Below are 24897 nucleotides of genomic sequence, written 5' to 3' on the forward strand. Positions count from 1 at the left end.
GTTCTTATTTAAACAAAGACTGAGTCGTATCTCATGTAATCATTGCAACACCACCTAATATGATGTATTTGTTTGTCTGTTGTCCTCACTAAAATGCCAGCTCCACAAAGGCAGGGATTTGTGTTTGGTTTTGTTAACTGCTGTGTCTGGAGGTCCTGGATGGGCACCAGCAAACAGTAGGTGCTCAATAAACCTCTGCTGAATGAGTAAATAAATGCAATAAACAGAGCTTTAGAGATTCTGATAAGCGTGAAGATGAATAATCTGGATTGGAGGTAAAAATGCGAGCATCACGGCAGGGAGAAGTAGTGTCTCAAGTGCCGGGACTGGACCAGACCACCTGGAGAGGGCTTGGCTCGTGAGAAGAAGGAAGGGAAGCCCAGGCAAAGCCCCGGCAAACTCCAGCATTTCACGTTTTGGAGAACTGGGAGAAGCCAGCCCAGGGGCCTGAGGAGGAAGAGGACAGATGGAAGAGGGCTTTCCCCTAGGCCTGGCACATTCCATCCATGGGCTCTCACACACGAATTCAGCCTCAGTCATTTTCTCTTTTTCTTTTTTTTACATATTTACACACACACTTCTGAATTTACAGTCTCTCTCTACTATAGTCTCTTACGAACAAGCTTACATACATACTCAAATGCACAGCCTCTCCCAGCCACTCAGGGAGTCGTTTACTGTCATTGGCCCCCAGTCTTACTATGGTCTCCTTCGGCCAAGACCACAGTTACCCTTACGGGTCAGTTTTGCACATCCACACAGAGTCACGCCTTTTTTTTTTTTTTTGCGGTATGCAGGCCTCTCACTGCTGTGGCCTCTCCCGTTGCGGAGCACAGGCTCCAGACGCGCAGGCTCAGCAGCCATGGCTCACGGGCCCAGCCGCTCCGCGGCATGGGGGATCTTCCCGGCCTGGGGCACGAACCCGTGTCCCCTGCATCGGCAGGCGGACTCTCAACCACTGCGCCACCAGGGAAGCCCCCGGAGTCACGCCTTTTGATAGGATGTTTCCACCGCTCACTCGGGCCGTCATTTTCTCACATACACAAATGGTTAGTGATTTATAGCCACCACTGGTCTCTCTGGAAGTTTCTCGTGCACACACCCACACCCACAATCACTCTTTCTCCCACCTCTTCACACTCACACCCATTCTGCACACCCAGAGTCACTATGGTAAGAGTTTCACACACATACACAATCGCACAGCGTCTCAGACACTGTCTTAGTCGCCTAGTCTCACGTTTCTTTGCAAGCAGCTTCCAACATGTCCAGTCCTTGCTCTACATCCTTTAATAAAGTCTCTTGCAGTTTTATAGACCCACACAGTTTCTCAGACACTCTCAGTCACTCGTTTTCTCACTCTCAGTCACCTAATCAGTGTCACGGTCACTTGCCCTCACTCAGCCTCTGACATCCTGTTGTCACTAATTCACCAATGTTACTAGGCTCTCAGTAAGTCTCACACACAGAGCCTTTCATGGCCCGTCTTAGTCGTTTACACCATCATCTGCTGCATCCAGCCAGCGTATTGTGTACCCTCAGACACAATTACAGCCTCATCGGTTTCTCACACATACTGATCACATGGTCTCTATGTCTCATTTACTCTGTTCCATTTTCTCTGTCTTTCACCAGCATGTAGTCTCTGGTTTACAGTCTCTCATGAAACGTTTCACACTCTCACATGCTGCTCAGTCATCAGTTTTCTCTCCAGCGGCACTGACTTCCTTCTTTTTTACTCATCGCCTCTCACTCATAGTGAGGTGGTCTCTAGCTTACTTTCACTCACTCAGTCTCACCATCATTTTCTCTTACAGAGTCCCTGAACCTGTGGGCTAGACTGGAGTAGTAACTGCAAATCAATCTGCCACTAGGCTCAGGTATACACCCACACACGTACACACACACACACAAATTACAGCCTCTCACGCTCTTCCAGTCGCAGCCACATTTTCTCAGTCTCTCACGCAGTCTTTGCTAGTTTAGTCTCACAGGAATGGTTTTCATACACACAATTGCGTACTCTGGTGTCTTTCATCTCAGGCACCCATCTGGCCTCACAGACATTTTCTCTCATACCATCAGCCTCTCACACATGCACTCCCATTACTTTAGTTGATCCAACAGCCTTGCGTGAACAGTTTCATGCACAAGCCATCTCCCAAACGCTGAGTCACCCGCTTACTTACAGTGAAGTTCCTTACCTACGGCACGGTCCCTGACGATCTCTATGGCACTTTCGTGCTCATACAGGCTCTCACACGTTGTTTTGGTTACTCAGTCTGTTTTGCTCACCATCAGCCTGTTCAACAGTGACTGATGCGCAGTCCCCACTTCCTTCTCATAAACATTATTTCACACACACCACCAGTTTCTCGTATAGTACCTTAATCACTCACATTCAGTCTTACAGTGGTTTTCTGCCACCCAGCCATGATTTCTCACATAGGCACAATGTCAAGTTTGTGGCTACAACTTCCACTCTCTCAACACATGGCTTCACAAACGAACGTGCACAATCACAGCTTTCCAGAGTTTTCTCTTTTTCACACACCTGGTTGCCAATCTACAGTCTCTACCACTGTTTCGGACACACACCACTATGCTCTCTTGCTCTCACGATCAATCTCACACCCTCACCGCCTTTCACATAGTCACGCCTTTGCACACAGTTACTCCCAACGGCTTTAGGGGGAAAAAAAATGCTAGCAGTCTCCAGCATCACCTTTAAAAATATATATTTACAGGAACAATTCCCCATTCTCTGGGACTCTTAGAAAAAAAGATCCATTTTTGGGGAAGTAAAACAAACAGTGGAGACAGGTGTAGCACCGTCCCCCAAATCACCAACCCCCAGGTCCCCAGGCCCAGGCTGGGCCGGTGCTGACGGGAAGTGAACCCAGGAGTCCTTTGAACCCGCCCTTCTCCAGCCTGGAATTCACACAGGACAGGCTTTATGTCCCTCCTTCCTCCCTCCCAACTCCAGGGACACTTAAAGGGTCCTTTGTACCCGCCCGCAGGAAATTGGGGGGCTGGGAGGGAGCTGAAAATACATGTTTGGTATCAAAAATAAACACTTGGGGGTGGCAGGAAGACCCCCCCCCCAAATCCCTTCCTTCCCACCCACCCTATCTCAGATATAGGAAGAGATGCCTCCCTCTCCCCTATTGAAAAGCCCTGTTTAAAAATAGATTATCTATCAAAATGGCAGGGGGTGGGGGACAGGGAGACCTGGAGTACTGGTTGGAGGGGGCCCCCCAGACGGGAACCACTCCCCAAAAAAACCCTCCATTGGGAGGTAACAGGCAGGACCCCAGGAGTTTGGCAGACACAGGAATGGCTTCTCAGGGGAAGAACAACAAAAGGGGCATTCCTCCCCGGCCAAAAAAGGTGGCTGAAAAAGGACAAGCTGTCTGAGAGAAAGGCCGGGGAGGTGGAAATTCCCATTCCCAAGGGTGTGAGTCTTCCTTGGCCAAAACTCCCAAAATGTTAAACAGCAAAAATTCTTCCTGGACCCTTGGGGAGGGCCAGGAATAATAAACTACAGCAATCTAGCTCTTCTACCCACACCCCAAAATGGAGACAGGGCTCCCTCAGCTCCCCAAGGGCAGCCTGAGAAATAAATAAAGAAAGTTCCTTCTCAAGCCAGACCCTGACTATCTCACCTTGGGGAAAAAATGTGGAGATGGGGGAGATGCCCTCGCCAACCGCCCCCCCCCAACGAAAGAGTTGGGCCAGGCTCTTCCCAGTGGCCTTCAAAAAATAAATAAATAAACCGTCCCCACCACTGCAGTAGGAGACGTGTAAGAGCGGCCACTGGGGGACTGACCAAGAAAAGAGAAGTTGTATGTTTTCTGTGGAAGGGTTACTGAGAGATCCTTTTTCCTAAGAATCCCCACCCAACCACGACCACAGCACGAGTCTGTCAGCTGAACTACGTTTCTCCTTGAGACGGCTGGCTGGAGAGAAGTTCAGGGCATGGATGGAGTGACCCCAGAAAGGGGTGGTGGTGGTGATAGTCATGGCTTCTGGGGCCCTGGGGAGAGCACCACGGGGGTTGAGAGGCCATCCACGCTGATGGAAGGGATGTGCACCTGGGCGCTGCCACTGGACGGAAACTGGGGACAAAAATAGGGAGAGGTCATGGATTGGGACCGTGCTAGGGTCTCTCACCCTCTCCGAGATGGGGGGAGCTGATCCTACCTGGAAGGAGAGCTTGGCCGGGCTACGGGGTGCAATGGGACTCAGGGTGCTCCAGAAATGAATGCTGGGGGGCAGCGAGCTGGGCGTCAGCAGCACCGGGGTCTGTGGGGAAGGGGTGGTCAGGGCGCAAGTGAGCAAGAGGGCAGGTGTGGGAAAACCAAAGGAACTTGGTTCCAGCCCCGCCAGATTTCCCACTCATACTTATGAGATCACTCCTCAAAGAGCACAGGCCTAGACCATAACTACCAAGGCCATGCCCGTGACAGCTCTCCAGCTTTACACAGACAACCCCTCCTAACTCCTGAGGGCCCACCCCAGCCTCATTGGGCAAGACCACCTACAAGACCTCACCCACATGCCGCTTTCAAACCTCACCATCCCAGTAGCTCAGGGTCAACTTCCAACTCTTATCCCCCACCTGCATATCTCACAGGAAACCCGCTAAGCAAATCCCAGACCCCAAAGCCCCGCTTAGGTTCCTCAAGCTATGTTCCAACCCAGAAACAGTTCCTGCAGAAAGCCTCTCGGGCCCCCCAGTCCCTGCCCACAGAACTCCCCAGATCTGCCTTCTTTTGGGGACCCGACCCCTCGGCATTGCAGGCTCGTTCGCCTTGTAGCAATCAAGCCCCGTCTCTCCGCGCAGCCAACCCCACTCGAAGGCTCCACCCTCCCACTCACTCAGAGGTAACCGTATTGGCCCTCGCAGTCAGTCTAACTCCTCCCACCACCACCCCGCCCCAATCCCATTCATTCCAGGTGCCAGCCCCGCCCCTTCAAAGGCTCTCACCAATGTGTGCGTAGGTAGCAGGGAAGGCGTCAGCGCTGGGCCTGGCGCCTGCAGACCGGAACCAGTTCCCGATCCTGGAGTCCGTTCGGGTCCCGGCCCACCCAGCAAGCTCGGGCTGAGTGGAAGCTCCAGGTCCCGGGGCTTCCGGCCCTTCTGAGGCTGGGCGTTCTCCGTGCTGGAAGTTGTGGAAGCCGCAAGGCCGCCCACCGGCGCCGCAGTTTCCATAACGACCGCAGGCAGCCGGGCTGGCACGCCCTCCGCAGGAGGGGCTTCTGGCTCGGCCTTGGGCTCAAAGGGCTCCGCCTTGACGGCTTCCAGGACAAACCCCGCCTCCCCAGTGGCTGCAGCTTCTAACTCTTCCTTGGGCTCTTCCACTTTGACTTCTGGGGGCAGTGGTCGGCCCAACCCAGGCTCCATATTTGGCTCTTCGGATTTAAGGTTTGGGGCCTCGGGTGGGGTCAGGATGACCTGGAAGAGGAACAAGTGCAGAGGGGGTGCCTAAAGATTGCTGGGGTAGTGAAGCCAATTATTTCCCTTGGAAAGCAGGACCTGGTAGTGGGAGCAGGTCCTCCAACAAGACGTGGGACTTTGCCAAGGAAGTGGGGCTCCTTCTGGAGTAGGTCCTCCTATCTGGGGGCAGGGGAGGGGTGAGACACCTGATAGCGGCACAGCTGCCTTTAGGGGCGGGACACCAGGAGATACTGCCCCCATTCACGAAAGCAGTGGTTCTCAGAAATTTGCTTTATGGACCAGCAGCATACGCCTCATCTGGAAACTTGTTAAAAGTGCAAACTCTCAGACCCATCCACAGACCCACATAAACAGACATTCTGGGCGGTGGCCCCCCGAAATCTGTGGCTTAAAAAGCCCTCCACGTGCTTTCTGATGAGTTCTAAAAGTGTGAGAACCAGTGCATTAAGCAAACACATTCAGGACACCTGCTACATGTTGGGTGTACTACTAATTGTCGTGTGCTTAATTTCCTTCTTCCTTCCAAGGCTTTGCATAGCTTTCCTCCCCATCCCTTTCTCCAAGGGGACTTCTGTGTCCCTCCTTCCACTATATCTCCTTTAATAGGACGTTTATGTCTCCCCTCCTCCCAGCCCCCTCCTCACTTGGGAATTGTACATCCCTCCTCTTGCTGACTTTCCATACTCTAGTCCTTACCTGCAGAGGCAGGCCGGCCTCCTCAGCCTCCAGGCAGGCCTCCAAGGGGCTTGGACTGGTGCTCCTGCCCCCCGAGGGGGGCACTGCTGCTCCTGCAGGGGCGGTGTTGGGGAGCACTGTGGAAGGCCGAGGATGAGAGGGTGGCTGTGGCTGCGGCTGCAGGGACTGGATGGTGAAGGTGGAATAGAGGCCCGAGCGCATGTAATCATTCCGGCTGCTGCGTGCCAAGGCGCCTGGGCCTGCCACTCCTGCACCCCTGGGTGTGCCTGGCTTCCCAGAGGCAGTGTCCCCGGGGATGGCGTGTACAGCTGTGGTGCCCACATTTGCCACAGTGGAGGTGACAGACACCTCAGGCTGGGGCGGGCAGTCCTCAGTGGAGCACCCCGCGACCTCGGGGTAGGACACAAACTTGTAGACGAACTTCTGGCCACTCACTTTGCGGATGATGTTCTGGGAAGGGGGAGACAGGATAGAGGGTCTTAGAAGAAAGGGCCAGGGAGGGTGTGGATGGTGAGGGGGTGAAGGGGTGTGTCTCCTATAGTGCCTTTCTTTCCTCGTGCCCCTCTCCTGTCCTTTTACATATACACCGTCCCACCTCAGTGTCTGCCTCCCCATAGGTTCCCCCTCCCAGCTTCTTTCACAGCTCACTCATCTAATTTGGGGTCTCCTCCTTTCTCTTCCAGTTTCTACCACTCTCCCCCAACCTGATTCCCCTCTCTGTATTCTCCCCCAGCTTCTCCTCCTTTTCTGTCCCCCCCCACCCATAATCCTTCCTTTAGTCTAATGCCCTTCTCCCCTCCACATCTCCTTCCTGTCCATCCCCCTCCAAGTCTCCCTCTGTCACACTCTCTTCATCTCTATCTGTCCAATTCCCCCACCCCCACCTCAGATACACAAAGCCACACCCACAGGCTCCTCTCCACACTGGGGCCCACATAGGGGAGTAGATCCAGGAGCAGGCTTTCCTCCTGGCTCCAGAAACCAGGAGTGTCTGTGGGCTAACAGGGCCAGGCCCTGGGGCTGGCTGCCAGGACAGTTTTGGAGTCTAGTTTATGCAGTAAGACAGGAAAATGAAGTCACTGATAATAAATGTTGGAAGAGACTAAATGAATGTAGAAGAATGTGGTGATGAATTGTTAATAAACATGAATTATTACAGGATTATTTAAAGCTCTTGACACAGACGTGGAACAGGGCAAGGTCATCAGGGAGGACAGGATGAGGAGCCTCATTCTTAATACTACTGGGGAGGTTTAAGCTGAGGCAATTGGAAAATGAAGTCACTGATGGCAACTAACAAGAATTTAAAATACTGGTATAAATATTGGGAGAATCTTAAGGCTGGCTTGGGTGGGTCACAGAGCACGTTTGGGGTATTTCAGGACAGGTCTGGAGGGTCTCAGGGATATTCTGGTGGTCTCAGAGTACAGAGTGGGGCAGCCTCATTATTAATATTGTTTTGGAGGTTTGAGCTAAAGGATTAAAATATAACAATGGAATAAATGCTATAAATGAGTTAAGGGTGTGCAGCACAGGTCCAGGGCTGTTCTGGGGGACAAGAGGTATCTGGAGGGCACTAGAGCACCCTGGGAACATCTTAAGTGTTGTTCATGTATATCACAGGGTGGGTTTGTGTTTCTCAGAAAAGGAATGAAAAGGGAGGTTCATTAATATTGTTTTGGAAGTTTCAAAGGGGGTTGAAAGGAAGGGGAATTGGATGAAGGCAGTCAAAAGGTACACACTTTCAGTTATAAGAAAAATAAGTACTAGGGATGTAATGTACAACATGATAAATATGATCCACACTGCTGTATGTTACATATGAAAGTTGTTAAGAGGGTAAATCCTAAGAGTTCTCATCACAAGATTTTTTCTTCCTTTTTCTTTTATTTTGTATCTATATGAGATGATGGACGTTCACTAAATTTATCGTGATGAACATTTCTTGCTGTATATAAGTCAAATCACTATGCTGTCACCTTAAACTTATACAGTGCTGCATGTCAATTATATCACAATAAAACTGGAAGATGAAAAATATTGTTTTGGAAGTTTCAGGTAAAGAAATAAGAAACTGACGGGACTTCCCTGGTGGTCCAGTGGTTAAGACTCCACGCTCCCAATGCAGGGAGCCCAGGTTCGACCCCTGGTCAGGGAACTAGATCCCGCATGCTGCAACTAAGAGCCCGCATGCCACAACTAAAGATCCCACATGCTGCAGCTAAAGATCCCGCACGCAGCAACGAAGATCCTGCATGCCACAACTAAGACCCGGTGCAGGTTTATTAAAAATAAATAAATAAACAAATATTTTTTTTTAAAAAAGAAATAAGAAACTGAAATAACTGGTATAAATATGGGGGGGTATCTAGCGCTGGTTTGGGAGTCTGAAAGGATAAGATAAGGGAAATGTATAATTTTAGCTATAGGAATAAGGTGATAAAATAATTGGTATAAATATTGGAGTGGACCAGTGTTGCTCTGGGAATACAAGAGGATGGGGTGTGGAGCATGCATTATACATGTTGTTTTGGAGGTCTTAGCTAACAGAGTGAGAGATAAAAAGAATTGATAAAAACGTTGAGGGTCCTGGAGAATAAGGTAAGGAAAGGTTAGTATAATGCTGTCATGGAGGCTTTGATTCTAAGAATAAGGATATTCTAGAATTCTTATTCTGGGATAAGAGCAGATTATGAAATAACTGGGGGAACTCAGGACTGGCCCAGGATGAGGAAGAGTCATTAGTAATAGAGTTTTCAAAAGTTTTGGCCAGAGGAATAAGGCGAGAAGATGAAATGTCGTGCGGGGCACGGTGCGACAGCAGGACTTTGGGTATCTCAGAGAGAGTGGAGTGAGTAGGGGGTCAGTGTTAATGGTGCTATGAAGGTTCTAGTCGAAGCTAAAATAAAATACAATAAAACAACTGAGATAAATGCTTAGGGGCCCCCATGTTCGTGTAAGAGTACCAGAGGATAGGGTAAGAAATGGTAAATTTTGATATCGTTTCCAAAGTTAGAGCTCTATCAATTTAGGCAAGAAAGTGACATAACTGATTTAAATGTTTGGCACAGGCGAGTGGGTGGGGTTCCTGGCTCTAGTCTCAAACACCTTACCTTATCATAGTAGTACCGCAAGGCCCGGCTGAGCTTGTCATAATTCATGTTGGTCTTATTCTTGCGCAGCCCCCAGAGCCGGGCCACCTCCTCAGCATCCACCAGCTTGAACTCACCGCCATCCCGGGAGGTCCAGGAGATAATGTGGCCATTGCCTTGCTCTCTCAACAGCTGCAGCAGAAACTGCCACAGCGTCACAGAAGGGTCCATTGCTGCGCAAGCGCTCACGCCATCCCAGGGGTACCTGGAGGGCAGAAAGCTCAGAGCTGAGAGGTTGCAGACACAGGAAGGGGAAGAGGTCAGCAGGAGGTGGATTCCTTTCTTGCCATCTTGCCTCCACCTCTGTCTCCAACTGCCACCACCATTCCCTGAACGCCCTCAGCCTGGCTTTGGACGACTCCTGTAATGCGATGAGACTTCTGGGGATACTAGGATAGCGTGAATGTCTTCTGCGTGTGGGACAAATGTGAACCTCTGGGGTCCAGAGGGCAGACTGTGATACGCAGAATAATGCCCCTCACCCAAAGATGTCCACATCCTAATTTCTGGAACCTGTGAGTATATTATGTTACCTGGCAAAAAGAACTTTACAGGTGAATTTAAGGTTATGGGCCTTAAGCTAGAGACTATTTGGGTGAGCTCAATCTCATCACATGAACTTTTTTTTGTGGTTACAATATACCCTTGTTGCCTATTTATTTTATACAAATCCTACAACCTCAAGGAATTGAATTCTGCCAACAACCTAAACGAACAGGAAATGAATCATCCCCTGGAGCTTCTGGAAAGGAATACAGCCCTGCCAACACCTGCATTTTAGCCTGGTGAGACCTGTGCTGGCCTTCTGACCTCCAGAACTCTAAGAGAATAATTTGTGTTTTAAGCAGTTAAAAGTTTGTTATAATTTGTTACAGCACGAATAGAAAACTAGAATAAGGCCCCTCACCTGAACATTTTCATTTGCATCTTCTACCACATCAAATATTAAGTTTTCCAGGAGGTTCCTTCTGCCAGCTCCTCGCAAAGGCTGTTAACTTCATGCTGGGTTCCCTTCCTCTGCCTAGAAGTCTTCTCCATTGTTCAGTTACCAGCCCCAAGGGCCTTGCCTTTATGAAAATTCCTGACACTGAATGTCTGCTCTCTTCTGTCTCTCTATCCCACGCTCCTCTGACCTGTCTCTGTCCCTCTGTGTTCTCCTTCTTGACAACAGCAATAATGAACATTTACTGAGTGCTAAATACATGCCAGGCATTGTACCAATCAGAGGCAATATGGCCTACTGGACAATCAGCCCCTCCAGAGCCAGACCGCCAGGGCTGGAATCCTGGTTCTGCTACTTATTAGCAGTGTGACACTGGGCATGTTCTTTAACCTCTTGTGCTCAATTTTCCCATCTGTAAAATAGGGATAATAATAATACCACCTAGCTCGTAGGGTTATCGTACAGATTAAATATACTATGCCTGGGGTATGATAAGCTCTTATGAAATATTAGTTTCTAATTTGTTCATAATTCCTTATCTGCTATGCCAAAACCTGATCTGAAACAAAATAAGGCCTTTTGTGGTCTTCACTGATCCTCACTTGGTGTGACTGTTCATACATCTATCTTGCTGCAGAAATCTGAATGTGGCTGATTACAGAGCCCACTAAGGGTGTTATGTAACATCTTGTATGTATACCTTGTCACCTTTTTAAAATCTGAAAAATTCATAATTGTGAAACACATCTGGCCCCAAGGGTTTTAGATAAGGGCATGTAGACCTCGATTGCTATTTTTATAGCTATTGACTCATTTCTCTCTCATCACAACTTTGGGAAATAGGTACTCTTATTATCTCTAATTTACAGATGAGGAAGCGGAGGCACAAAATGTCTAAATGACATGTACAGGCCACACAGCCCTAAGTGGCAGAGCCAGGATTTGGACGCAGGCAGCCAAGTTCCAGGTGTCTGATCTTTTCAACCATTAGACTAAACTGCCCCTTGCACTGACTGCTCCCTCAGCATGTCGAGCAGAGAACAGGACCCTCCTGGCGCCCCCACCCACCCCATAACTGCTCCCTTTGCTGAGTGTGAATTGGAAATAAACATGAAGTTCCTTTTCCTTAAGGAATGAGCTTTCATCAATCAACTGTTCACCCAGCTGTTGGGTTAAGAATAAGACCTTCCAAATCGGAAGGTTTCAAAGAACCTCCCTCTATTATTTATAGCTTGAGTCTTTAATCTGTAATGAAATACAGTCTGATCCTCTTATGTCTGAGCTATTCATTCTGAAGTTCATTCTGCAGACACAATTTTAGGCAATTATGTAAGTCACAAGGCCACGAAGTGTCCAGATCAGAGTCCCATCATCAGAGACCTTGCTGGGTTTTTATTTGGAAGGCCTGTTTGTTTCAGAGGCACAAAGAGACCAGTGTGACTCCTGGTGGCGACAACAGGCAATTTTACCAGTTCCTCTTTCAGCAGCCACAGAATCTTTTACTTAAGGTGAAACCTGACGGTTGGCTTCAAGCCTCAGCAGCACATGGGGTTTTGTATTTTGTTTATTATCACATCTCCCACGTGACCCCTAATAAGAGTTCTAGTCATATGCCTCACTCAGATGTGTTTACTTCTCTTTATTTCATTCATTTAGCAAGCATTTTTGGAGGGCCTACTGTGGGCCAGGTGCTGGGGATACAGCAGTGAATACAACAGTCAAAAATCCCTGCTCTGGTGGAATTCACATTTTAGTGGGGAAGACAGACAAGAAACAAGATAAACAAGAATATGTCAGATGGTGATAAGAGCTCCGGGGGAAAAAAAAAACAAAACGAAGCAGGGAAGGAGTTGTTATTTTTGAAAGGGTAGTCAGGGGAGGGTAGTCACGAGGAGGTGATATTTGAGGAAAGACCTAAGAGAGGTGAAGGCGTCAGGTCTGTGACAACCTGGGGAGCAGCCATCCAGGCAGAGGAAATAGTCAGGGTGAAAGGCCCTGAAGCTGGAGAGCCTGTCAGGTCAGAGGAAGGGAAAGGAGTCTGGCGTAGTCGGAGAGAAGGCAGTGACGGGAAAGTAGCAGGAGATGAGAACAGAGGGGCAGCAGAGGCCAGACTGAGTAAGGCTTTTTCGGGCCCTGGAAGAGCTTTGGCATTGACTCTGAGTGAGACAGGAGCCATGAGAAGGCTGTGAATAGAGGGGTGACAGCCTGTGATTTGGATTTTAACAGGATCCCTCTGGCTCTTGTAAGAAGAACCAACTGTACGGGCTGAAGAGGCCACTGCAATAGTCCACGTAAGAGATGGTGGTGGCAGCAGTGGAACTGGTGAGAAGTGGCTGAGTTCTGGATAAAATCTGAAGACAGAGTGAACAGGATTTGTTGGCAGATAGGATGGGGGTGGGGTGGAGTGAGAGAGGTGCCAAAGGTGATTCTAGGTTTGTGGCCTGATCACCTGAGATGGCAGCACTGTGGGAGAGCAGGTTTTGAGGGGAGATCAGGAGGTCAGTTTTGGAGATGGTCAGTCTCAGAGGCCCTGTGAGATACCTACGTGTATACCAGGAATAATACTAATCTAAAAAATAGGAACCAGTCACAGAGCCCTTACTGTGTACTGCAAACCATTTTAGTCACTTAACTCATTCAATCCTCAAACCAACACTATGGGTGGGCATTATTATTACTCTCCCGTTTTCCAGATGAGGAAATGGAGGCACAGAGAAGTAAAGTAACTTGGCTAAGGTCACACAGCTGGAATTTAGCAGAGCCAGGGTTCAAACCCAGGCAGTTTGGCACTAGGCAGTGATCCTGGACACCTTGCTCCACCAGCTCTCTATAGAGCAAAACAGAAGGGTAAGGTCCTACAGGGGGACAGGGATGCTAATTTACACAGGGTGAGCAGGGGGGCTTCCCTGAGGAAGTGACATTTAAGCAGAGATCTGAAGGAGGGGAGATGGCAAGCCATGCTGACATCTGTGGGAAGGGTGCTTCAAGCACAGGAACAGTGTGCACAAAGGCTCTGAGGTGGGCCCAAGCTTGGCATGGGCACCCTGAGTTAATCCAGTTCCCATCTCTGAAAATATGTATGTGCTGTTCTCCCTGCCAGGAGTGCCCTTCCCCCTTCCCCACACATGATGAACCCTTTATTACACACATCATCAAGTTCTGGTATCTCCCAGGCAGAATTAATTCTTCCTCTGTGTGATCCAATGTGTCGAATAACCTGTCTGTCCTTGCAAATGTGTTCTTCTCTCTGGGTCTCCAGCCTCGTACTCCTGTCCTGTTCTAGCTGTGTGACCTTGAGCGAGTTACTCAACCTCTCTGGCTCTGCTTCTGTACCTGTAAAATGGGGGATATGTCACCCTCAAAGTAAAGTACCTGCAAGATACACCTACTCTCAAAGGCCTTTGTGAGGATTAAAGGTCAGTGTATGTAAAGGACTTAGAAAAGTTATCTCTGGGACATAGCAGACACTCAAATGTTACAATTAGCTGGCGTGACACTCTTCTTCCTCCCCAGCCCCTCCCCCACAATCTTATGTATCAGCATGGCCTCACCATCTGGCTCCCACCACCTTTCTGACCTTGCCTCCTACCTCTCCCTCCACTCTGGCCTCCTTCATGGCCCTTGAACATGCCAGGCACAATCCCACCTCAGGGCCTTTGCACCGGCTGTTCCTTCTGCCTGGTACACTCTTTCCCTAGGCATTATGGCTCCCTTCCTGAACTCCTTCAGGCCTTAATTCAAGAAGCACCTTCTAAGTGAGGCCTGCCCTGTGCCTAAGATTTCAACCACCCTGATACTCTATTCCTACCTTCCCTACTTCACTTTTCCTCCTTAGCACTTGTCTAACATACTAACTAGACTTATTTATTTATACAGTCTGCACTCTTAGCAAATGTCTGTTCCACAAAGGCAGGAATTTCTGCCTGTTTTGTTCCCTCCCATATCCCCAGAACCTAGAATGCCTGGTGCTCTGTAGGTGCTCTGTAAGTGTTTGTTGAATGAATAGTTCCAACTAACCAGCCTCTTTTAACTAGCTCTCTTATGCCCTCTTCATCTCCATCTGCCCCCTACCCTGATTTATCTGATATTATATTTTTCCATTCATTCGTGCAATAAATTCTTATCAAGTACTGGATAAGAATTTTAGGTGCTGGAGGCCCAGCAGTAAATAAGCAGACAAAAAGAGTCCCTCATGGGACTCCCATTCTAACGGGGAAAGACAATAAATATGACAAACTGGTAAAATATACAGTGTGCCTGACAGTGATAAAGGGCAAAGACACAAATAAAGCAGAGAAGGGGTCTAAGTCCTGCTGGCTGTGCAGGTTCAGATGGTCAGGGACGGGTTGACATTTGAACAGAGCCCTGAAAGGATCCACACAGAGAGGGGGGTAGAGTGTTCTGGGCAGAAAAAATAGCCAAGGGAAAGGCCCCAAGGCTGGGTCGCACCTGGTGTTTTTGAGGATGAGTTAGGAGGCCAGTGTGGCTGGAACAGAGTTGGGGGGGGGGCGGCGCATAGGAGGTAAGGCCAGAGAAGTTACTTGTTTTATTAACTCACAGGTATTCTTTATTTACATTGGAGGGTATTCTAGTTCTGATTCCCCCATTTAACCAGTGAGGAGAGAGGTGCAGAGAGAAAGTGGTTAAGCCACTAAGGTCACATAGCTGCTGGGATCGGGGGTGGATGGGTGCTGAGACAAGGTGTGGAATGGAGACAGCTCTGCAGGCAGAGGGAACAGCAAAAACAAAAGCATGGAGATGGGAACTAATTTGGTTTTTAAGGAGTGGGGCCTCGCGTGAGGTGAGATGTAGTGAGAGAGGAAAGCCTCAAAAATTATCCTAGGGGGCTTCCCTGGTGGCGCAGTGGTTGAGAGTCCGCCTGCCGATGCAGGGGACACGGGTTCGTGCCCCGGTCCTGGAAGATCCCACATGCCGCGGAGCGGCTGGGCCCGTGAGCCATGGTCACTGAGCCTGTGCGTCCGGAGCCTGTGCTCCGCAGCGGGAGAGGCCTCAACAGTGAGAGGCCCGCGTACCGCAAAAAAAAAAAAAAAAAGTTATCCTATGTTCTGAGGGGTAACCTAACCTGGTACCTACTGATCACCTCTGTGTAAGGTATTTAACCTCCCTATGCCAAACTTCCCTCAGTACCTAGCTCATAGGGTGGATTAAATGAGCTCATTAACATACAGCATTTTGCCTGGTACACAGTAGGTGCTCAATAAGTGTTAGCTCCTATTGGCATTATCACTATCACTAATGTATTCATTTACTGGAGGGAGGCAAGATGTCTTAGTGGTTAAGAGTGTATATGAGAGGGTGTGTTCTAGAGTAAAAAAGTCCTGGGTTCAACAAGCACACAGGCTGATCCACTATTAAGGAGGGAGGGTGGCAGGGAAGGCCACAGACTGATGCAGCACAAGGAAAGGAGGCGGGAAATAAAAGCACAGTCTGACCCTCCTGGAGGGATTACAAAGCACTGGACTCACAGGAGGGTATACTGGAGGGGTGTGAATGCAAGCACATGGGTGGCAGGAAGGCCAATGAACAGATCCACTGCAAAGTTGTGTGTGTGTGTGTGTGTGTGTGTAAAGGCTCACCTTATTTACTAGGGGCAAGGAGAGAAGAAAAGCACATTGACTCATGCACAATAGTGGAGAGGGAGAAAAGCCACCCCACAGACTGATTAAAAGGAGAGGGGGACAAGGCCATGGACTGGGCTACTGAAAATGGGGAGATATAAAGCACTAAAGTGACCCACTAGTAAAAGGAAGGGAGAAGAAGCCCAAGGACTGGACTGACAGTCTACAAAAAAGGGAGGACAGGGCAATGGGCTGATAAGCAGGAGGACGTGAAAACAAGCATTTAGACTGATCCACTGTAAAATGGTGTGTGTGTGTGTGTGTGTGTGTTTGATAAAGCCATAGACTGATGCATTGGGGGATTGGAGGCAGGAATACAAATTCACAGATTAACTCACTGTTGCGGGGGGGGTACAACGCTACGGATTGACTCACTACAGGAACAGTAGGGATGAAAAAACAAGGCCACAGACGGGGCCCCTGAAAGTTGAGGACAGGAGAATACAAACACTCAGACGCACCTACTGTCAAGGAGGTGGACATTGCCAGAGACTGGTTCCCTATAAGCGGGGATCTGGGGCAAGACCACGGCCGAGTCTACTGTAAGGTGGGGTGGGGAGAAATTCAAGCACGCAGACCGACCCATTATAAAACAGGAAGGGGGGTTAAGCTACGGGGCAAAGGGCCAAAGGGAGGGGACAATGGCACAGGTAGGTCCACCAGCCGAGGTGGTGGTGGTGGGGAGTCGAACACCAGCAGGCCACGGGCCAAGCCACATCCCCCCGCGCGGGGGCGGGAAGGATACGTAGGGTCACGGACCGGGCCCTCCACCCTCCAGGCCCCGGGCTCACCTGTGTGTAGCGCAGCGGCGGTGTTGGCAGCTCCGGGGGGCGGGGGCTCCATGCGCGGCCCCACCGCCCCCCAGGCCCGGGTTCCGAGGCGACGGTGGTGGCGGTGGTGGCGGCGACAGCACCTAGAAGCCGCCCCTGCGTTTCCCCACTGCTCACGTGGGCCCACGAAGGAGGAGCCGAACGTTCCGCTGTTCGCTGATTGGCCAAAGTACCGTGGATCAACGGTGCGGCTTCCAGGGCTGGGGAGGCGGGCCTTGCTCCACAGAGCTATGTTGTGATTGGCCCGAGGGGAACTGATGGAACGCAGATGGCCGCCTGGGTTCCGAGGGGGCGTGCTCGGCCCCGCCGGTGCTCCACGCTGATTGGTTCAAGACAGATTGATAGGCCATGGGCGACAGACAAGGTTCGGGGGACGCCTGCCTCGCACTGATTGGCCTATATGGGATTGATGGAAGACAGCCAGCGTCCGAGGATAGGGGTGGTTAGGCCCTGCTTTCTGCTGATTGGCGGCCGAGGGACTCTTAGCTGCCAGAACCCCTAACGGGGAGGTGCCAAACTCTACGCAGCTCAGCGGAAGCGGGACTTGTATAGAAGTACACAGGCGTAGCAGCCCGCAGGGAGGAGGTCTGGCCAGGGTTCTGCGTAGGCGGGCAGGGTAACTCTGTAGTGATTGGCTAGAAAAGACGAATTTAGAACCGAGCAGCTGCCAGACAAGCGAAGGAGTGTTGAGTGGCGGAAACTAAATGCCTACGGGGGCGGGTCGAGCTGCGGCCAGTAATAAAGCAGTGGCATCAGGCTCTGCATCGATTGGCGGAAGCTGGACTCAACCTAGAATAGGGGCTGGACCAGCCCTAGGCCCATTGCTGGAAGCTGGAACTATTGATAATTAGAAGCTGGGGCAACGCCAAGGTTGGGCCTAGACGGGTGTGGGTGTAATTTAAGGTACCTGAGAAACGATTGGGGTGTGGGAGAAGGGTAAACCCTAGGGCCAGGAGTGAAAGGCTGCCTTGGGGAACAAACCTCCACCCTGAATCGGCCCATTCTCTAAGGTAATTGAGAGTATTGTACAGGAAAAGAAATGGAAGGGTCAGGTGGGGGCCCAGATTGTCAAGGCGATGGTATAGAGGGCAAATCAGAAAGTCAAGTGGCACATTCTGCCAGGGGACAGGATGAAGACGGGACTTCAGTGGTTTTTAAAGGTTCCACACAGACTGGATCTCTGGGCCTCCTAGTAACTTTGTGCTTTAGAAACAGGGCACTTTCGCAAACAGCAAGGGTTAAGGGGGGAAAGAAGGGCCATATGACTCAAAGACATTCAAGCTCTTTAATGTCAGGGGAGGTAGGAAGAAGTCAATGGTGAGGCTCCGGGAAATTCTGCAGGCCTTGTAGTTCTCTAAGCCCCTGAAAAAGAGAACAGAAAAGACTGAATGGAGCCTGGGTCCAGGCCCCACCCCAGGCTTGCTCAGAACTCCCTTCCCTCCGAGCCAGCTTGGCTCCAATTTGACTCCAGTTTAGGGGGAAAGATGGTACTTCCCATCTCTGGCTCTCTCTCTTCCTCAGGTCACCGCCCTAAACATTTGGAGATAGTGTCTGGGAATGGGGTGAGTTGCTCTCACCTCTAGCAACATGTGGATATGGGCCTTGATATTCATGGAGTCCTTGGTGAGGCTGTCGCTGAGCCTGGAGAAAAGAAACAAGAAAGGGCAAAGTGGGCCCCACTTATGATCATGAGGATGATGCTTCCTCATCATTTCAGGAACTACCTACATCATGGATGACTTCCACACGGCAGGTGGTAGGACATCCGATTACCTGACCTGCTCCTATGCAGAGATGCCTGGCTGCCATCTGGACGGCACAGATTCAGAGACATTTATTGAACGTCTACTCTCTGCCGGGTCGTTTTAGGTACTGGGGAGACAGCAGCAAACACAACAAACAAAAATCTCAGCATCGTGGAGCTCAAATTCTCATTAAGTAGGACAGTGATGGAATAAAACACGGAGTATGTCAGATGGTTATAAGTACAATAAAAAAAATTAAATGATAAGAGAGGATAAGGAGTGCAGGCATGGGGGCTGTAATTCTAATTAGAGTGCTTAGGGATGGCTTCACTGAGAAGCAGTTGAGTAGACTTAAAATGAAGAGGCGAATCATGTGAATACACGGAGGATGAGTGTTCCAGACACAAGGGGCAGCAAATGCAGAGGCTCTGAGGTGGGAGTGTACCTGGCATGTCTGAGGCACAGCAAAGAGGCCAGCATGGGTGGAGAAAAATAAGCGAAGGTGGGGTGTAGGAGGTAAGGTCACAGAGGGAAGTGGGGGAGACAGATCATGTAAAAGCTGCCAGGCCATGGTAAGGACTCTGGCTTTTACTCTAAGTGAGATGGGAGCCAGGGGATGATTGTGATCAGAGAAGGGATATGAAACAACTAGGGTTTAAGAGGATCCATCCGGCTGCTGTGCGGAGAACTGACTAGGGATAAGGACAGCTAGTGTGGAAGAGGAAGCCCAGTGAGGAGGCTATTGAAATAGTCCAGGTGAGAGATGCAGACTCACACCACAGCAGCAGCAGTTGAGGTGATGAGAAATGATTGGATTTGGGATATATTTTGAAGGTAGAGTCAACAGGATTTACCAAAGGAGGATGCTGGGTACGAGAGAGAGGACTTAAGAAAGACACCAAGGCCTAAGCAACTGGGAAGCTGGAGCTGCCTGAAACCACTCTGGCTCTGGACTGTTGAGTTATGTGAACTAGTCAATTCCTTATATCTATGCCAACTGGGACCAGTCTCACCCAAAAGAATCCTAATTGATACAAAGGATCAAGGAAGGCCTTTCTGAAGAATGAGTAGGAGTTAAACAGTAAGACGGTCTTTTCCACAAAAAGTCCAAGAGGCAGGAAAGAGCTTTTTGAGGAGCTGTCAGGAGACCAGTGTTAGAAATTAAGCGAATGGTGGAAGGAAAGAAGCACAGGATAAAATCCAAGAGGTAGGAAGGGGCTAGATCATGCAGGGTCTTGATATCATGATAGGAATGTGGATTTTATTGGCTGAGCTATCTGTCAGTGTAGGAGTGTTTTAAGGAAACAAAATACTGTTAAGAAAAGTAGAAGGCAACAACATAGGATGTCAAATTGGGAAAAAATAGTATGAACCCATTTATATATCACTATCTCCCAAATTTATATTTTCAATGCAGCCCTCTCTCCCGAGTTGAGGAGTTTTAACTACATCTTCAGAAAATCTACTTCAGTGTTTAACGAGCACCTCACACTTAACAGGTCCTAGACTGAACTCCTGATCTTCCCCTCCAAATCTGCTCCTCCCTTATCTTCTCCATCTCATAAAATGGCAATTCCATCCTCCTAGTTGCTCAGCCAAAAACCTAGACTCCTCTCTTTTTCTCACACCCCACATCCAATCAAGTATTCTATTTAAAATTGCAACTGCTCCCTCGGAGGCAATGTTTCTCACCTCCAATCCTTGTTGTTCTCTGCAACATTGTCAACCTGTGACATACTACATCCTTTACTTATTTGTTTACTGTCTGTCTTCCCTGACTAGAATGTAAGCTGCGTAAGGGCAGAGATTTGGTCTGCCTTGTTTCCCGCTGTATCCTCAGGAACAAAAACAGTATGTGGCACATAGTAGGCACTCAATGTACAAGCTTAGTCTGTGAAAGGTTTCAATGCTTAAAATAAAAAAGGAGGAGAAAAGTATAAAGTTCACCAAATGCTAGTTGTAACACAAAAGGGATATGTTTAATTTATTGCTACTGATTAGTATATAAGGCAGTGTTAATAGTCATATGGTTATTCTGTTTCTTCTATAATCATGTCTGCTTATGGGTATGGATGTGTACTCCTTTCTCTGTAATCAGAAAGAATGTACACAGAGACCTGATCCTCCCACTCCTCAAAGAAACAGACTAAGAACAGGAAGGACTGATAGGCCATTTCGGTTACATAAAATAACCTGAAAGAAAGTTACTTTAAAATGTGTCCAGAATAACCAAGTATTTTAAAGAAGAGAGCGAGCTACACAGACTCAAATCTTCATCTCCTAGAAAGATTCAATTACTATGGAGTCCTACTAATTATAAAGTAGTAAGAGATTCACATTTCTCATCACACTAATAGACCAGGTCAGTAAATCAGAAAGACCAGACAGGGGGCAGGCAATGACAAATACCTCATTTTGGGGAAAAACATCAAGTTTCATAAAATTAAAACCTATTTGAAAGGCTCAGGAATCCTGTGTCATAACAAGGAAAGCTTTGTCATAAAAAATTGGATTTGGTCTAAATGGCCACCAAGTTCAGAATTGCATTGGCCTATGAAACCAGGTCCCTCGACCAAACTATTCACCAACTGGCCTGATCAGTAAGACTTAGAAATCCCAGTGGGTCTGAGGCTCATTTGGGTCTACGGACACTGAAATCCTGAAAAGGTTTGAAAAGAGAAGAATTACTGAAACCTAAGGGAGGCAACTCTGGAAGAAATGAATGTAGGAATAAAGAGAAATATAACCTAGAAGGAATCTTAGATCGGTGGGGTTCACACTTGTGAGATGTTGTTAATTTAAGTGTATTTGCTCAGCATCCCCTCACTCACTCCTTCTGAGTGAGTGAATGCTCACCATTCTCGGCAGCTCCTCCTAACATGGCAGGCACACTGGTTGCCTTGCCAGGAATGCTCTTCCCCAGAGAGCCCTATGGCTTGTTCACTCAACCAAGTGACTCAAATGTCACTTCCTCTGGGAGGCCTTCCCTAGCCACATTTCAGACCTCCCGTCCACACTCCCAATTCCCGTTCCCTGCACAGAACCTTAAACTCAACTGGAGCCCATCCTTTATCCCCACATTACCTCCCCATCACCACCAACAGAGATCTGCTTCAATCCCCACTTAAATCTATTTCCAGCATATGCTTTTAAATTCATTCAACAGAGTGCCTACTATGTGCTATGTGCTATTCTAGTGACTTGGGATATAGAGAAAATCTCTCTCTTTGCAAAGCTTATATCCTAATGCGAGGAGGCAATGAACATTGTAAAGAAGTAAATTACACAGTAAACATTAGGAGGTCATAAGTGCTAGGGAAAAAAAGAAAAAGTAGAACAAGGGAAGGGAATCAGGAGTGCCAGGGGTTGCAATTTTAAAGTTAGGTTATAGAAAGCCTCATTGAGGAAGTGACATTTAAGCAAGACTTAAATTGAATAAGGAGAAAGGAAGCAATGCAGGTACCTGGGGAAAGAGTGCTGTAGGCAGAGAGAAGAGCCCCTGCAATCACGCTGAGGTGGGATCATTCTGAGGGTGTTTAAAGAAGCCTGTGAAGGTTAGTGTGGTGAGAGCACAGTGGATGAGCAGGAAAATTAGCAGGTGAAGTCAGAGGTAATTTGTTTTATTGTTTCTGATTTATAGGCTGAGACCTCCAGGATCTGGTCAAAACTGTGCTGATGTGTAACAGTTAGTCCTTCTAGAAGGTAAGCCTTCTAGAAGGTAAGCCTTCAAGGAACCCTTTTGTCTTGTTCCCTGCTGCCTCCCCACCACCAAGCACAGAGCCTGGCACACAGCAGATGCCCAATAAATTTTTGTGTGAGTGAACAATACAAAGACCATTTATCAGTGCTTATTATGTTCTACACCTGGGACTAAGCTTTGCATCCCCACTTTCCTCAGCCCTAGCTCTGAGGGGGAGGGGAGATGGGTTCCTAAGTATCATCCCAGGCAGCCATGGGGAAAGGGGGAAGAAGGGTGTGGCAAATGGTAGTGCTTTTTAGGCACTATCCTCATGCAATGGACTTACTCTGTGAGGAGACTGCTCTTACGATCAATGAACCTGAGAGCTTCTGCCAGTGTCAACTCCAGGAAAAAACCATATCCAAGGGCCACATAGATCCGTGAAGTGTCTGGGCTAAGGAAACAGTGGTTAGAGGAAGCGGGGAAGTTCTTATCACTGTTTAGCACACCACACAGTTTGAGATTTTTTTTACTCCCCTCTCCCCCACCTTCCCCAAATTGAAGCTCTGGGTGGGCAGGAATTTTGTCCTATCTTATTTACTGTCACATCTCCAGCACCTAGCAGTGTCTGGTACATAGCAAATACTCAAAAAACATTTTTGTTGAATGAAGGAAAGGGGAAGCTGAACCCTGTGGGCTCAGAGGGGTGGGTAGACACTCACACCACTGTGTCAACGAAGAAGTTACAGCCCAAATCCACCTGCATATATAACTCCGAGTGATTAGCTTCCTGTGGGGCCGGGGAAAAAGAGGTAGGGATCAGTGGCCAAGTTTTAGGTTAGGTGACAGGTTTTGGTCTGGGGTATCTCCTCTCTTCCCCCTCCTTTGCCCACAAAAAGATGGTACCTAACCCTGGCACCTTTACCTGGAGTCGCTCAATGACATTTCTCAGTTGAAGGTATTTGGCCAGCTGCTCATATACCTTGTCGCGATGGTCCAGCACCTTTCTAATGGGACAAGAGTAAAATGGTGACCAAGAGGAAACCCTGTCTCTCTTGGAATACCTCATATCATGACCCTCTGAGACTCTCATGTCACCATGTCCTAAAGAGGTGTTTTAGTGCAGAAGTCAAGATTTGAACTCTGGGTCAGACTACTTCGGTTTGAATCCAGGCTTTCCATTTTACTAGCTGTGAGACTTTGGCAAGTGAGTAACCTTTTTGGAACTCAATTTCCCCATCTTTAAAATAGGAATAACGAGTATTACCTCACAGAGTCATTAGAAAGATTAAATGAGTTTACTAAAAAGCATTTAGAATAGTGCCTGCCAAACAAGAAGCTCTATATATGTGTTAGCTATTATTTATTAGTATTATTTCACTCTACTCCCAATGCCTCCCTCCAATCAGGATACCCTATTCTCACCCTAGAAAAAAATCCTCCATCCCTTTTAGGATGCTCATAATCCTAGACCTGAAAACTCTACTTCCTCCTCAGATTAATAATGATAGGAATAATAATTTTTCATACTCATTGAGCCTCTAGTATCCAAGTTAAATCCTTTACAAGGACTGAACACGCTGAAAACTCAAAACCACCACATGAGGAAGGTTGCATTAACTTCCCCATTTCACAGATGAGAAAACTGAGGCACAGAAACTCGAGGTGAGGTACAACGTGTTCACACGTAAAACGAAATGGCCAAGTCAGGATTCGAACCTGAGAACTCGCTCGTAACCCTTAACGCCATCTGAACCCGCGCATGCGCGGACACACCCTCCATTAAGACCGCCATGTCTTCCCTCTCCCGCCCACCGTCGCACCCCGGATATCGCCCCTCCTACCCCCTCGAAAGACGCGCGGGGCCGGGTTCCGAACGCCTCACCCACCAATCAGAAGGATACGCCCTGACTTCGAACGCCCCGCTCACCACGTGCACCGCTCCAAGCGCCCCGCCCCCTATTCTGTCACTCACCTCAGGTCCCGCTGCAGTACGTCAGAGATGAAAGCCTCGTAGCGCAGCACTTTCTCCGCGGTGGCCTCCACCGCCCGCCGTTTAGGGGGCGTCGCCATGATGGGCTCCTGAGGAATGAGGAGGGGGAAGACCACGATAACCACTCAGTTTGCTCTCAAGCACAGTACATCTGCACCCTCTCAACGTTAGGAGTGGGGTCATCCGGCTCAAACTGGGGGTTCAGCCTTCTGCCCCTCCCAACTCTGGGACCCGGTCACACAGGCACACCCAAACACGGCCGTTACCTGAGAGCCGCCGGCAAAAAGAAGGGTTGGTAAGAACCTTAGCTTCCGGGTGGCGCGGGTAAATGACGTACAACGAGGGTGCTGGCCAACCAAATAACCAGGTGGTGTGGGATGGTCCTGAACGGAAGAAAACGCGTGAGAGAAGAGAAGGGCGGGGCTTTACAAAATCCGATGAGATTAAGGAAGGCTGCAGAGGGTGGGAACCGGGACTGAGCGCGGAGCCTATGAGGACAGTGCGTGGTTGGTGGGGGTGAGGTTTAATGGGATTTGGCGGGTTCCAGAGGAAGCGGGACGCACAGGTGGAAGTAGAGAGAGTAAAGCGTTTAGTATTTAAAAGTAGGAGCTTCACAGGGAGATCAACTCGGTGCTTTGTGACCACCTAGAGGGGTGGGATTGGGGTGGGAGGGAGACGCAAGAGGGAGGAGATATGGGGATATATGTATATCTATAGCTGATTCACTTTGTTATACAGCAGAAACTAACACACCATTGT

General features: G+C 48.9%; 2 protein-coding genes across 2 annotated transcripts; both read right to left on the reverse strand.

Annotated features, from left to right (window-relative positions):
* Positions 1-2721: 2721 nt before the first annotated feature.
* ELK1 (ETS transcription factor ELK1) lies at positions 2722-16853 on the reverse strand. Its single transcript, XM_004281984.3, has 6 exons — positions 16683-16853; positions 9271-9514; positions 6158-6607; positions 4991-5458; positions 4204-4305; positions 2722-4118 (listed from the first exon to the last, which is right to left on the reverse strand). The coding sequence occupies exons 2-6, from the start codon at positions 9478-9480 to the stop codon at positions 4020-4022; spliced, it is 1329 nt and encodes a 442-aa protein (XP_004282032.1). The 5' UTR covers positions 9481-9514; positions 16683-16853; the 3' UTR covers positions 2722-4019.
* A 1139-nt stretch (positions 16854-17992) lies between these two features.
* Positions 17993-24513, reverse strand: UXT (ubiquitously expressed prefoldin like chaperone). Its single transcript, XM_004281988.4, has 7 exons — positions 24405-24513; positions 24121-24227; positions 23071-23152; positions 22868-22935; positions 22492-22599; positions 18299-18362; positions 17993-18083 (listed from the first exon to the last, which is right to left on the reverse strand). The coding sequence occupies exons 2-7, from the start codon at positions 24216-24218 to the stop codon at positions 18033-18035; spliced, it is 471 nt and encodes a 156-aa protein (XP_004282036.1). The 5' UTR covers positions 24219-24227; positions 24405-24513; the 3' UTR covers positions 17993-18032.
* Positions 24514-24897: the final 384 nt, after the last annotated feature.

The sequence above is a fragment of the Orcinus orca genome, chromosome X, assembly GCF_937001465.1.
Source record: "Orcinus orca chromosome X, mOrcOrc1.1, whole genome shotgun sequence".
Classification (NCBI taxonomy): Eukaryota; Metazoa; Chordata; class Mammalia; order Artiodactyla; family Delphinidae; genus Orcinus; species Orcinus orca.